At 49.1% G+C, this 14,838-nt stretch overlaps 1 protein-coding gene across 1 annotated transcript in view; it reads right to left on the bottom strand.

Moving 5' to 3' along the window:
- The window catches only part of TGFBR2 (transforming growth factor beta receptor 2), a 248,507-nt gene that overhangs the window by 28,290 nt on the left and 205,379 nt on the right, over positions 1-14,838 (bottom strand). Inside the window, exon 8 of the mRNA XM_069648799.1 lies at positions 8,296-8,437. Within this exon, the coding sequence (XP_069504900.1) occupies positions 8,296-8,437 (142 nt within the window). The remainder of the gene's footprint in view (positions 1-8,295; positions 8,438-14,838) is intronic.

Raw genomic sequence — 14,838 nt, 5'->3', positions numbered from 1 at the left:
ATTCATCACGTGGATTTTGCTTGCTTATTCAGATATAAAAACCAGACAGAATTCCATGGGGACTCAAGCATCCCAATTAAATGAGTTTTGTTGGTAACACCATCAGAGTCCCCTCACGGCATTGCGAAACATGCATGCACGGCTTTGTCAGTACAGAGCCCACTAATATCAGACTGATCGTAAAACACAGGCTGAGTTCTTGTTGCCACCAGGGGAGTAGACTTTTAAATTTCCCGAGGGGGTGTACTGGGCAACATTTTGGGACATCCCATTGAAAGTGTAGGGGCTTTCAGTGCAGATGGCCTTTCCTGGGGGCTTCCCGAGATCCGGAGCACCCGCATGCTCGGCGCCACTGGTCGCCACTTCTTTTTTAGCAGTCATCATATGTAATACTCAAGGACAAATGAAGCTGAAAGGAGAATACAGGATGGTGTCCAGAGGCCACTATCTTGAGTTTATCCAGTTCTGACCCGGAAGGAACATATATCTATATTTGAACCGGTCTAGCCAGGTTTCAAATCTGTGACACATTACATAGATCTCTTGAGCTGAGCCTGGGAAAGCGGTCGCCGGGAGCCCTGAGGGAATTGCAGGCCCTGGAAGCCCTGCCCGACCCTAGCGGGCATCCGTGAGTAAATTGTGTGCTTTTAAAAAAGTGAAATTGCATCTGCGCTCAGAGCGCGTTGTTGTGCCTGCTCTCCCCTCCCCTCCCACTTCCTGGTTCTCCTCTCCCTCCCGCCTTCCTGCCCGCCCACTCCCCCCTCTGATTGGCTGCCTTGCCGCCTCCCTTCTTGGCTACTCGACGCCTACTCCCCCTGCTCGCTTCTTTGTTCAGCTGAGCCTGGGAGAGCGGTCGCCGGGAGCCCTGAGGGAATTGCAGGCCCTGGATGCCCTGCCCGACCTTAGCGGGCATCCCTGAGTACATTGTGTGCTTTTAAAAAAGTGAAATTGCATCTGCGCTCAGAGCGCGTTGTTGTGCCTGCTCTCCCCTCCCCTCCCACTTCCTGGTTCTCCTCTCCCTCCCGCCTCCCTGCCCGCCCACCCCCCCCTCTGATTGGCTGCCTTGCCGCCTCCCTTCTTGGCTACTCGACGCCCGCTCCCCCTGCTCGCTTCTTTGTTCAGCTGAGCCTGGGAGAGCGGTCGCCGGGAGCCCTGAGGGAATTGCAGGCCCTGGAAGCCCTGCCCGACCCTAGCGGGCATCCGTGAGTAAATTGTGTGCTTTTAAAAAAGTGAAATTGCATCTGCGCTCAGAGCGCGTTGTTGTGCCTGCTCTTCCCTACCCTCCCACTTCCTGGTTCTCCTCTCCCTCCCGCCTCCCTGCCCGCCCACCCCCCCCTCTGATTGGCTGCCTTGCCGCCTCCCTTCTTGGCTACTCGACGCCCGCTCTCCCTGCTCTCTTCTTTGTTCAGCTGAGCCTGGGAGAGCGGTCGCCGGGAGCCCTGAGGGAATTGCAGGCCCTGGAAGCCCTGCCCGACCCTAGCAGGCATCCGTGAGTAAATTGTGTGCTTTTAAAAAAGTGAAATTGCATCTGCGCTCAGAGTGCGTTGTTGTGCCTGCTCTCCCCTCCCCTCCCACTTCCTGGTTCTCCTCTCCCTCCCGCCTCCCTGCCTGCCCACACCCCCCCCTCCCCTTCCTCTCCTCTCTCTTCCTATAACCACCTCCTTCTGGGCAGCCCTTTGCCTGGCAGCCCCCTCCGGCTAAGGGCCCCAAGGCCATGGGCGACTCCTACAGTTGCGGCTCCCTGTGTGTCTGCAGGTGTCCGCAGGGGACGCAAGACGCAAGTTCAATTTGCCTTCACCACCTTCTCCCTGCCCACCCCACCTACGCCTGGCCACTGCATTCGCATGGTGTCTTCACCTCACTGTGTTCCACAGTTGTGGTAAACTAGGGTTTTCTCCCCTCGCAGGATTCTCAAACTTAGGTGGACTCTCCACTGTGTACCTAAAACGCATTACTGTTGCTGTTCTTAAATGTGGTAAACTAGGGTTTTTCTCCCCTCGCAGGACTCTCAAACTTAGGTGGACTCTCCACTGTGTACCTAAAACGCATTACTGTTGCTGTTCTTAAATGTGGTAAACTAGGGTTTTTCTCCCCTCGCAGGATTCTCAAACTTAGGTGGACTCTCCACTGTGTACCTAAAACGCATTACTGTTGCTGTTCTTAAATGTGGTAAACTAGGGTTTTTACTCCCCTCGCAGGATTCTCAAACTTAGGTGGACTCTCCACTGTGTACCTAAAACGCATTACTGTTGCTGTTCTTAAATGTGGTAAACTAGGGTTTTTCTCCCCTCGCAGGAATCTCAAACTTAGGTGGACTCTCCACTGTGTACCTAAAACGCATTACTGTTGCTGTTCTTAAATTGTGGTAAACTAGGGTTCTTCTCCCCTCGCAGGATTCTCAAACTTAGGTGGACTCTCCACTGTGTACCTAAAACGCATTACTGTTGCTGTTCTTAAATGTGGTAAACTTGTGCTTGCCGCTCTCTTCCTGTCTGCAGGCTCTCACATTGTCTGTCTCCCCCCCACTCCCTTCTACTCTATGGTGCTCTCTATCTCGCCTATCTTCTCTAACTGCTTCTCTATTGACTATCCTGCTCTCCTCACTAAATCTGATAGGAAAAAGTTTAAAAAGGACATCCTGGTCTCCAACCCAGGCCTCCCTATCGCTGGCACCTACACTAGTGCCTGCTCTAAGGAAACTCTCACTGACATCCTCTTTTTTGTGCCTTCGTCTGACCTATGGACCCTTCATATGGTCTCTGTGCTCTCTCCTTTTTCCTCTTCTCCCATTAATGGTGGCACCCGCTGGGATGTCCTCTTGGCCCCCTTACACTCTTCTAAGGCCATCATTAATGTCTACGCTAATGGGACCTTCTTGGTCCAACGTCCTCAGGCCAACCTTCACCTCTTTGATAGACGCTTCCCTCGCCTCATCAACTTCCTCTCCTCTCCTGCTGTCCCCCCTCCTCTGTCCTCGGCTACCTTTCCTTTACCCTCCCTCCCTGCCCCCTCTCTTGCTCCTTCTTCACCTCCTTCTTCTACACCTCCGCAGGGCATACCGCTGATCTGTACCCCTCCCCGGAAGTCCTTCAAGGATGGCAACCTTCTCCACATTGCCACTCTTAACTCTCGCTCTGCCATCAAGCATTCCTCTGATATCTGTCACCTTCTTGAGGAACTGGACCTTGACGTCCTAGGTCTCATTGAGACATGGTTCACAGCCAGCTCTGTCACCAGCTTTGACACACTCCTACCTGACGGTTACAAGATCCTCTCCTTTCCCAGGCCCAACCTTGCAGGGGGAGGTGTTGCCCTTATCTTCCCTGAGTGGATTCCTGCCACTGTCACTCCGACGCAGACCTACTCCTCTTTTGAATGTCTTGTCTGCCGACTCTCTCTCTCTCCTAGCCATTTCCTTACCGTGGCTACTATCTATCGGCCACCTGGTCAAATTCCCTCCTTCCTCTCCGAGTGGGCTGACCTCTCCTCCTCACTCCTGTCCACTACCACTCAACTCCTCCTTCTTGGTGACTTCAACATCCACCTAGATGCCTCCTGTCCCCCACTGGACTCTTTCGTGACCTCTGCGACTCTCTCTCACTCTCTATTCTCCCATCTGGGCCTACTCATTCTGCAGGGCACACTCTTGATGCTCTGTTCTCTTCTGACCTTCCCCTCTCAGTCCCTCTCTCCACTCCTTTCTCCTGGAGTGATCACTTTCTCCTATCCTCCCACCTCACCCTCCCTACCCCACAGGCCAAGCCACCCTCATCATTGCCACCCACCTTCTCGGTCATCCGACCCATGAAGCGCATGTCAGTTGAGGCTTTCGCTGCCACCTTCACGACCCCCCTCCCCCTTCGGCTGACTCCCACCCTGACACAGCCCTCTCCTTGCTCCACTCTGCTATTTCTGATACTCTTGATATCCTTGCCCCTGTCATGAGAATCCGCCTGAAGCCCAAAGCCAAATGTAACTCCTGGTATGATTCGGATCTCGTCACCCTAAAACGCAAGTGCAGGGTGGCAGAGACGAAATGGAGTGCTTCTTGTCCATCCTCTGACAAACTGGCCTGCCGCCTGCTCCAAAGGCAATACCGTCTCTCCATTCTCACCAAGAAGAGAGCCCTTATCCAAACCCGCATCTCTGCGGCATCTAACAATTCGGCCGAACTCTTTAAAAGCTGCAAGGAGCTTGCCACCCCTGCTGCAGTCTCTACCTCTCCTGTCCCCTCCCAGGCCCTCTGTACTGCACTGGCCTCTCACTTCATCTCTAAAACTCAGGACATCCTGTCCTCACTCTCCTCCTATCACCTCCCTCGCTTCCCTGCTCTTCCTCTGGCCCTTCTGCAGCCACCCCTCCCCCTCCTTCTCTGCCTTTCCCCTTTTCTCTGCTGATGAAGTTTTCAGACAAGTCCGATCTATGAAAGTCTCGTCTAAACAGCTTCACCCCTGTTCCTCCAAAACTATCAAGGACCACATCGACTCCCTGGCTCCTGCCCTGGCTTACTTTTGCAACCTCTCCTTCGCCTCTGGAGTCTTCCCATCCCCCCTCAAGCACACCCTTGTGCACCCTCTTCTTAAGAAACCCTCTGCCGACCCCTCCTGCCCGGCTAACTATCGCCCAATCTCCATCACTGCCTTCCTGGGCGAGCTCCTGGAGAGACTGGCCATCTCCCAATTTAACCTCCATGCTGAAGCTGTTGGTAGTCTTCATGACCACCAATCCGGCTTCAGAGCGGCCAGAAGCACGGAAACTGCTCTCCTGAACATCCGTGATGACCTGCTCTTGAACCTCGACTCCAACACTCTGTGTGTTCTCATTCTGCTCGATCTCTCTTCTGCCTTTGACACTGTCAACCATGCCATCCTGCTCAACCGTCTCTGCGATAACCTGGGTATCACTGGTCAGGCTATGGCGTGGCTGACCTCTTTCCTTTCTAATCGACCCTCCCAGTTCCAACTTGGGTCCTTCCTCTCTGACATCTTTTTCTCCACCTGTGGTGTTCCCCAGGGATCTAATCTCTCTCCCTGGCTTTTCAACCAGTATCTGGCACTTCTTGCCCACCGCATCGCCGCGTACTGCCCCAACTTTCAATGCTATGCGGACGATACGCAGCTCATTTTCAGGCTACCCTCGGCCTCCTCTTCTCCTGCCCTCATCTCTGACTGTCTGTCTGCTATCCAGGAATGGTGTGCTGCCAACGACCTCTGCCTTAATGCTAGTAAGACTGAGATTCTACTCATCGGCACACCCACTCCCTCCTTCCCTGCAGCTCTCTGGCCAGCCTCTCTTGGGCCTCTTCCTGCTCCTACCTGCAAGGCAAAAAACCTCGGGGTCATCTTTGACTCCACACTCTCCTTCTCTCCTCATATATCTGACGTCTCTAAGAAGTCACACTACCAGCTGCACCTCCTTAGAGGTATTCTTCCCTTTCTCTCCTTCCCCCAGTAGCTCACTGTCTCCCGAGCCCTGGTTCGCTCGAAGCTGGACTACTGTAACAGTCTCTATCTTAATCTGCCTGCCTCCACTCTCCGCCCTCTGCAACTCATCCAGAACAGTACTGCGAGACTTGTCCTTGGCCTCAAGCCCAGGGACCGTATCTCTCCAGGACTGAAATCTCTATACTGGCTCCCAGTGGCTGCGAGGATTACGTTCAAAACCCTCTGCATTGTCCACAAGGCCTTCTGGGGCCTGGGGCCTAAATACCTGCAACTCTCTCTTCCTAAATATCTTCCTTCCCGAGCCCTTCGCTCATCCGTCTCCAACTCCCTCAGGGTCAGCCGCTTCTCGAAGCAACGAGCTGGGGGTAGATCTCTCTCCGCGGCAGGAGCCTCCCTCTGGAACAGCCTTCCTGCCTCCCTGAAACTTGAGGAGAACCATCTCCGGTTCCGGAAGCACCTCAAAACCTTCCTCTTTGCTTCTGCTTTCTCTCTCCCTCTCCCCTGCTAAATACTTCACTAAATTCTGCACTGAATCTGAAACTTGGCCACTCTCACCAACCTCGGTCCTGGGCCCAGCCACTCTCCACTTGCACTGCCTCCCTGGCAACCCCTGGACTGCGGGACTGTCTCTGTATCCCTACAGCCCCCCCTTCCCAGCACTTGTCTGCACTTACCTTGCACTTGCCACCAGCTGGCCCTATTTATTTATTTATCTATTTATTTCTATTCTACTTACCTTGTACTGCACTTTTCCCTTCCCCCTACTTGCGCGGTCTGAATGACACCTGGCCTAGTAGGATCGTTGTCTGTCCTCCCCCTGTACCCCACTCCCTGCCTCGTCGCGCCATGAAACACTTGTGTATACACAAGTTACAAATGCCATATCATATCATATCATATCATATCATAGTTGGTGCTTAACCCTATGAGCAATTCGGTTTTTGACCTCTCCATACTCATATAGAACAGACTAAATGAACGTCAGATGCATTGCTGAATTGTGGAAGACACGATATCCAATGTTGTTATAGCAAATGTTCCGATAGACAGCAATATAACCGGGGGCTAAACAACATCAAGATCAACTGAGTAATCGTTAAGCTTATTGTCAGTCAAGACCCTTCGAAAATGGTTGCCCGTCCAGAGGAAGTTATTGTCAATAGCATGTATTTATCCTACAGGGTATACACCGCTATGTGACCACATATTCAAGGAGGTAATAACTAGAAATACAAGGATATCCGTATGTAAATATGTAAGTCTTTTCAAATGCTAGTAACAGGTTACTGCTTGTTAGTACAGGCCACTCCCTTTCATGACTATTACACTCCTAGTCCATAGCTATCTTTCCCTCATACTTCTGGCATACTCCTCTCAGAACAGAAGGGGACTGGGATACCCCTCTGTCTATTTAAAAATCTGAAGCCGAGTGCCTAGGCCCACATTGCCATTCCCAAACCCCAGCTAGCCTACAAGACTCTGGGCTCCAGTCCTATACCCTCAATGCCAACAAGCCTCAGTGCTCAGGACCTACACTCTCAACGCATACCAAAGGCAAAAGACCTGTTCTGATCAAGACATGGGATGGGGCCAGTGGGCGAGGAGCAATGGGGCAAATGAGAACAATAAACTCCATGAAGGGTAGCTTGCCCTTACTCTCCTATATGTCAGATGCACCTACTCTCATTTCCTAACTAATGCCTTTATGATATACATGTCAGTCAGAAGAATTCCTGAGCAGTTGGTAGGGGCAGAATGAGCATCGGGCAACCGATCTAGCAAACATGTTTGCAGGAAAATCGTAAGCTGAGTGCCCAATCGAGAGCTAAAAACGAGGAGTGCATTCACGTGCCTTCCTTGCAAGTGATAACTATCGGGAAAACTAGTTTAAGATGATGCCACTGCCATGGGCGCGTGCATACATACATGTCCACATTATCCTAGGGAGGATATTTGTCTCGGAAGGATAGCTCACAGGCAACGCGCTTGCGCGTCACGCTCGTTTTGGAAAGAAGACGATGCAGAGCGACAGGTTTGATCCCAGGGTCCGTGCTTAGAAACCTCTGGGTATTAAGCACGTTATGAATAGCCTATTACAATCCATTTGGGAGTCACTAGTTCATTCCTTGCTTTAACTTTGCATTCTGGGAATTGTAGTCTTGGGTTTATAATGGGGAATTGCAGGACTACAAGTCCCAGAGTACAAAGTTAAAACCGAGACTGGACTCGCGCCTCTAGAATTGAATGGTTGATGTTGTCATCTATGCAGACATGTACACCGCTAGGATGCAAAACAGCTTATAGCATCCGTGTAAGGAGGTTTCTGGAGGTCAAACATAGAGAAAGGATAGCACAGGTGACTCCAGAAATACGCACAAAATGTGTTTTGTTGGCATTATGAGAACGCCCAATAGCTCCCATTTCTCACAATCTAGTCCTTCTGTAGAATGCTTAACAAAACACCACTAAAACACACACCGAAAATAAAAACAATACACCATTTCTAAGCTGCTTGAAGAACAGAAGCATGAAATGTTGAGTCTGAAATAAATGCCTTTTCATCCTCATGATCAGAGGCATTCTTCTAGTGGAGAGGGCATCCTACATGTACATTCCACTACCTGTATTCCAGCAAAGTGTTGGTCCTGAAATGTGTTTTTTTGTTCCTAGAAATGAAATCAGCATGTGTGGAGTTAGGCTACAGGCTACTGGCTAGATGCCTGCCCCAGGCAGAGTAAGACCCTTGTGAAGTAAGGACTAAGGACAAAGAGAGGGAAGAGAACCATTTCATGTGTGGATCACTTTTCAAGAGGAAACGAGATAATTGAATGGGAAGGATCCACCGCCTTACCTCCAATCGCATTACATCGGGATGTGATCTCCCACAGGACCAGCGCCATGGAGTACACGTCCGTCTGCTTGAATGACTCCAGGTTCTCCAAGTTAATCCGGGACTCTAGGACCTCGGGGGCCATGTATCTGGCAGTGCCGACCTGGCGCGAGGGGAAGAAGAAGCAACACGTTCAATACCAAAAGATAGGTGGCATCCAAATCTCAGACACTGGCATTTATCCAAGACCTCATTCCCAAACAGGATTATTTATTACGTTAGATATATAGCACTCAGTGATGTTCAGATTCTAAAGCCACTTCCTCAGTGATAGAGGCAATTCATTGCCCTTGAGCAAATCGGAAGAGTTTCTAGCAGGACGGAGCCTCCAGACGTCTGGTAAGTATGGGGACGGGGTACTCTCCTAGACTTTGGGAGGCATTTGCCTGCCCGATATACTGTAATGTTCCCTATAGACCAGCTTGTTTTTGCACAAGGGACCTCTCGTCCAGACTAAGTTGCAGAATCCTAACAGTGATGGCAGAGGAAAGCAAGACCAAAACAGCTCTTCAAGCCATTGATGTTTCAAGAATGGAGGTAAAAAGCTCTTGCAGGTTATGGACAATGGGCATTTTTTATGGTTGGCAAAATGATTTTCTCAAAGCAGGAACTTCTCAGCAATATGGTGCAGAATACTTCCCAAATCAGTATAGGCGTGGATGCCATTTATGGGACTACAGGGTTTGCAATCAAGACCACTACAAGCACCATTCCCTTCACCCCCGAGACCTCCGCATTTCAGATGAGACTTTCCATGTACCGCTAAACACCAGGCCAGGAGACATCTGGTTGTATTGTCCACCCCCTGACTCCTGCAGGCCTCAGACGTACATTGAGGACAAGGCCTCTGGGAAGGAGTAATTGATGGCAGAGGTAACATAGAAGGGGTGGCACTAGGGGCTCATTTCTTAAGATTTTGCAAACTATGTATTGTTTCGAAACTATCTGTAGGAGTTAGGCTAGCCACTTCCTGTGGCCATGCTGAGGGAGCTATTTGCCTGAGGCGTGGCATCTGCTTTTGGCCCAGCCCCCCAGAAACCACAAGCCAGCCAGTGGCCTCTCTGGCCTCCCAAAGTGGACAATGGACATGGACTGGACAGAGGAATGTTAGCTACTTGAAGTCTCTCCTTGCCTTTTCCAGTGCCCACACACCCCAAACCCACGTAGTATCCACCTGGCCTGGCCAGTGGCACAGTTCCAATTTAGTGCCCACTAGCCATAGCCTGGGTGTGGGCTCACGAGAAGATCCAGACTCTTGCAGTCAATGGGGTAGCCAAATGGGCATATGTTTGTCAGCAGACTGTACTGAGCGAGATCAGATGTAACTAATCGTTGTTTGCCTATATGTGGCAAAAACGCTGTACGAATTTGCACCATATTTGTGAATGCCTTATTTCCCTGTTGTGAGGCCACACCATTTAAATATGGCTGTCATATTCCACTGTACTGATGTCATAGCAGGAGAATACATGACTTGGTGTCATCTTTATATGATGATGGATTCCCATGCAAGCCATACAGAGTGATACCATGTTCCCCTGCTGTGATATCTTTCAGTGGATGCCACTTTCAAATACCTCTGCCAGGACGTCCTAGAAGGAGGGTACAGTACTCAGGAAACAGTGTATGCACTCGTGGTATTCTAAGGTAGTGGTGATACCCAGCGATGCAAACTCCCCAAACGCATAGTGAATAGGGAGGTCTTGCTCTCTTACCCACTTGGCTGCGTAGAATCTGCCTGGTACAAGGGCTGGGAGGATAGTTCAGGGGCAAGCCATTTCTCTTGGAAACAAGACAACCCATAGCAACACCGGTTTGAATCTCAGCCTCATGCCTAGAAATCAATTTCATGCATTAAGCGCGTTATAAAAGAACAATTATATTTATAAGAATGATGTGCAGAAATGGAGGAGTCACGATGCATTTGATGGCACTTCTGTAGGATGAGGAATAATAATATAATATAATTGTTATACCGCCCGCTCTGCTTTTGTTTGAAAAAGGGTCCCTGAGAATGACAATTAGACGTGCCAGGAATGTAGGGATGGCAAATCACTCCCTTATTCCAGCAATCAGGAATACATAACATTGCTGTGAATATTCTCTTTGAATTATGACTGTGGTTGCAGGCTTTATTATAGGTAGAGCACAAGGGTCGGCTCTGCTTAAAAACGACTTGCTGCAGTTCTGCCATCCCATCACGAATCTTGGCCAATAGGTGATGGTCCTGCTTTATAGGTCCAAGAAGCCATCCATGGGCCATCACTCCCAACTCAACCTCACCTGCTGAATTAACCACCTCACTGATCCCTTCAGGATCAAGCGGCCTGTAGTGTTTGGTGAACAGTGCGGCCATCTTTACATTTGCGTTTCCCGCCTATTGCCATTGCTCCGGCTAGTGGTATCTGTGAAACAGGAGTAAACTGACACACCCGTCAGCTAAAATAAAGCATAAGATCCTCTCACTGATACGTTTCCTTAATATGTTTTCCTGGTAAGTACAGTTCATACATCTGAACAGCCTTTTTGAAATCGTTTCAACACGTGCCAGAGTGATGTCAGTAGATGGCAGTAGTGGGCATGACCGTAGAATCTAGAATATTTCATATCCATCCACTACTTCAAGGTGAAGGTTGATGCTTGATCCCTCCACCAGTAACCCAGCCACAGCCAGGGTCTGACTGACCTATAGGACAATAGGCCCAGGGCCGAACCAAATTCACAAAATGCGTGTGTGGGCCAGTTCTTTTGGTCAAAGTGGGCCACTTTTTTGGCCAATGTTGGCCAGTTTGACGAGTTACTTCACTGTGAAGCTAATAGTTTTGACCAGTGTTGCTGAATACATATTCTTTAAAATGCACAATTTGCATCACGTTTTATTAAATTACTCCCCCTTGGGTACTATTCAAACAGTGTCACAAAAGGAATGAATAGCCATTTCCAACTGTGGGACACTTTTTCATTGGTGCCCGAGACAATTTTATGGCCCATTCCGACCCTGGCCACAGCATCTTTCGAGCAGGCGGGCTCCTTTAATATTGGCTCTTGACATCTTCCCCACCATGTATGGGGAACTTGCATGCCTTTAGCAAGCGGGATTAGAAAGCAGGCAATGCCCCCTATCGTTCATGATGCTCACAGCATGTTTATACTAGAGTGACACATTTCAACTCTTTTAACCCACTTGTAAACAGTCACAGAAACGCGACCATCTGAAAATCGTGTAAAGTATGCAGCTTTTTTTGGAGGCCCACAATTTTTAAATGCAAAGGTGTCCCTATCTGCAAAGGCGAACGGTGTTTTCCCAAGGATCTGTGCGCCTGTGCAACTGATATGCCTGCCACTTCTCTTACACACATTAGTGTTAAGAGCGTGAGACTGCTTGGAGTGCATTTCACACCCACTGGGCCTCAAAGTGCCTGTCATTATGACATGTTTAAAACAGAATGCAGTAATTCTATTCCTGGCTGGGCAGTAGAAATGCAAGGGGCGCAGTAGCGGTTCACAACGCCGCCGCACCCTTGCTCAAAGAACATGCATGAATGTGTCAGAAATGACCCTCGCATGTGGTGCCCATCACCCTGGAGCCTGTCTAAACAGGTGCAGGCCTGCAGGGGATGGCTTCTGGTTCCTGAGAATTTTAAAGCGCCTCCCATTTGTGAAGGCAAGGGGAGCGTTGACATGTTAAGGAGTGCCCCTGATGTGTTGAATGTACACAAATGTTATATCAAAAACTGTTTAGACGCAAGTGAAGGGGGTGGAGTAACTTATCAGTTGCACCAACATTTTCTGCTTTGAAATATGTTGAAAAGTGCCATGTGGTCTCAATGTGTTCATGTTTACCCTTTTTCTAAACTCTGTGCTCGAAAGGGTCATTTGTTCTTTATTTTGTGCACCAAAAAAATGCGTGCCTGTACAACCCGTGCTGTCTTCCCCCGTCTGTGCCAGTCCCCTTTCATTCACTATTGCACTGAACACAGACATATCTGAAGTTTTACTCTAAGGATTTCCTTGGCCTGTGTGAGGGCAAGCTCAAAATTCCAGCTAAATTATATGTCCGAGGCAAAATATAAGTCTGTGTTCTCTGAGTGCTTCAAGAAGCAATCAGTGGTGTTGAAAGGTCTTTCTTCACTGTTCCATCTGCTTCAAGCTGCAGTATGTCTTCCTAACTTCATCCTCCCTTCCCTCCCCATGGGGATGTGACTGATACATTGTCATTCTATTCAGGCGTCAAGTCCTAAAAATTAAAGTGGGGGGGCTCATCAACAAACGCAATGGGATGTGACGTTGCCAGAAATTAGCATATCAAGGTGAAATATGCACATTTTTTTTATATTTGTTTTTTATAACCACCCAATTTTAACAGGACGAATGGCATTTGCCTTTTATAAAATCAACACACACGCTAAACCAAGAGAGGATATTTTCTTCTATTAGTGTTTTTGAAAACTTTAAAAGGTGTGCATGTTGTAAAATCCAAGAACCAATACAAATATTTTCCTTGGGACTTGCAGTGCCGAAATGGGACATTTTACCTTTAGTTGTTTGTTATTTTTTCTCAGGTTATATATATAGTGCAGTGGTGAAGTGTCCGGCCTACAAACCTGACAACTGCAGTTTGGTAACCGAGGGCGGCTTTAATTCATGCATTCGAAGAGGATATTCAATGTTTCTCATTTTAGCTAGGGGGACTGAGTCCACCCTCTAAATAAAGTGGGTGGACTCCGTCCCCCTGTGTGTACCCTCGACTTGAGCCCTGATTCTATTGGGTGACGTGAATTGTACAACACAACAAGGGGTGGCAAGAGGGAGCCTGGGGGGGTTGGGGAGGGCTGTAGCCCCGGGTCTTTTGGTTGTAACACCGGATAGAAGCTCAGGGGCTAAAACCAAAAGGCTAGCTAGCCTCGAATCCCGACAGTCCCGATATTCGTGTAGTCTCAGTTCTTTTCCAGACCTAGCAACAAGAACCACCACTAGGCCCTTTAAACGTGTATATAGTTGCCTAGTTTCTTTCGCAAATAGAACACGTAATACTAGTTTTAGACTTCTATATAAGCTCTTCAAATGTTTCCAAATAAGAGAATAGAAGCGAAGCCAGAACATTGAGCCCAGGTCATCAGGTTTATTTGTTGATATAATAGATCACTTCTCCTCCAGCGCTTAGAAAAGCACGCCCATGCAATCGTTTACACATAAGTGCCTTACAAATGAAGGAAAGTAAACCTATTGTTCCGTAGGAGAAGCACGCGTTCTGCGGAAAGCAAGCATCGTTCGGAGGAACACATTGAACGCGCTGCATGTACCCCTTCTTCCTGCCCACCCCAGCACTATTTCCTGAGGAAATGTCTGGGTATGGGAGCTGACCCTCTTCAATTTCCCATGCTTTGTCCAAGCCTCAAGAATCACGAGTCTCCATATCTGCTAAACATTAGGCAGGCCCCTGCTGTTCACTTGAGGAAACCCCCACCCTCCAATTGTTTCTCCTGCCGCGGCAGAGATTGCTTCTCCTGCAAAACCACGGGAACCTTGCAACTCTCTCCCCATTCCTTCAATGGCATGGGCCATGTTTCAGGCTGCATCTCTGCGGGAGTGGTCACACGTCTGACATGGCTTCCTATGCGGTGGGATGAACCCCGGCAGGAGAGGACATGTGTATCTGTTCAGAGCCGTGCCATGTGTAGCACAAAACTATAATGGACAGAGACATGCATTACTAGCAATAACCTGACTTTCTCCGAAAAAGCATGGATGGGAAGAATACTTCTTTAAATCACACCCCAAACTTCTAAAAGACGTGGGGCGGGATGGGAATTATCATTAGAAACAATGGGGCTCATTATAAGTCGGCCGGTGCCGTAAAAACTTGCCGGTATTAACGCACCTGGCCAAACACAAGTTTGGTAGGGAGTCACCCGATTAACCTCCAGCTTTGAGCTGGAGGTAAGTCATGTACCTTATTGGCAAAAATCGACAGGGTTACTTACTGGTGTCAGTAATACCAGCAAATTCAACTGTGGAGTCCAACGGGACTACATGGAATGGGGATTTACAACTGTTGCTGGCACTCATAAATAATACAACGGTAATACTGCCAGACAGAGTGGCGGTAACGGTAATACAGTTTGCCACCGGATTTACCGCCAATATACCAGCAAACTTGTAATGAGGCCCAAGGATCTGTGCATAATGGGGTCAGCACCCAGACGGGAGGTGTGGGACAATCGGGCATGCAAGACGGGAACTGTGGCTCAGGCATGCAAGTCGGGAACTGCAGATTAGGCATGCAAGAAGGGTACTGCAGATCAGGCATGCAAGAAGGGAACTTTGGATCAGGCATGCAAGTAGGGAACTGCAGATCAGTCGTGCCAGAAGGGAACTGTGGATCAGGCATGCAAGTAGGGAACTTTGGATCAGGCATCCAAGAAGGGAACTTTGGATCAGGCATCCAAGAAGGGTACTGCAGATCAGGCGTGCAAGAAGGGAACTTTGGATCAGGCATGCAAG

Source organism: Ambystoma mexicanum, chromosome 2q (assembly GCF_040938575.1).
Source record: "Ambystoma mexicanum isolate Mex_15411 chromosome 2q, UKY_AmexF1_1, whole genome shotgun sequence".
NCBI classification, from domain to species: domain Eukaryota; kingdom Metazoa; phylum Chordata; class Amphibia; order Caudata; family Ambystomatidae; genus Ambystoma; species Ambystoma mexicanum.
The sequence above is the reverse complement of the archived record's forward strand: the minus strand, read 5'-3'. Positions and strand labels throughout refer to the sequence as shown.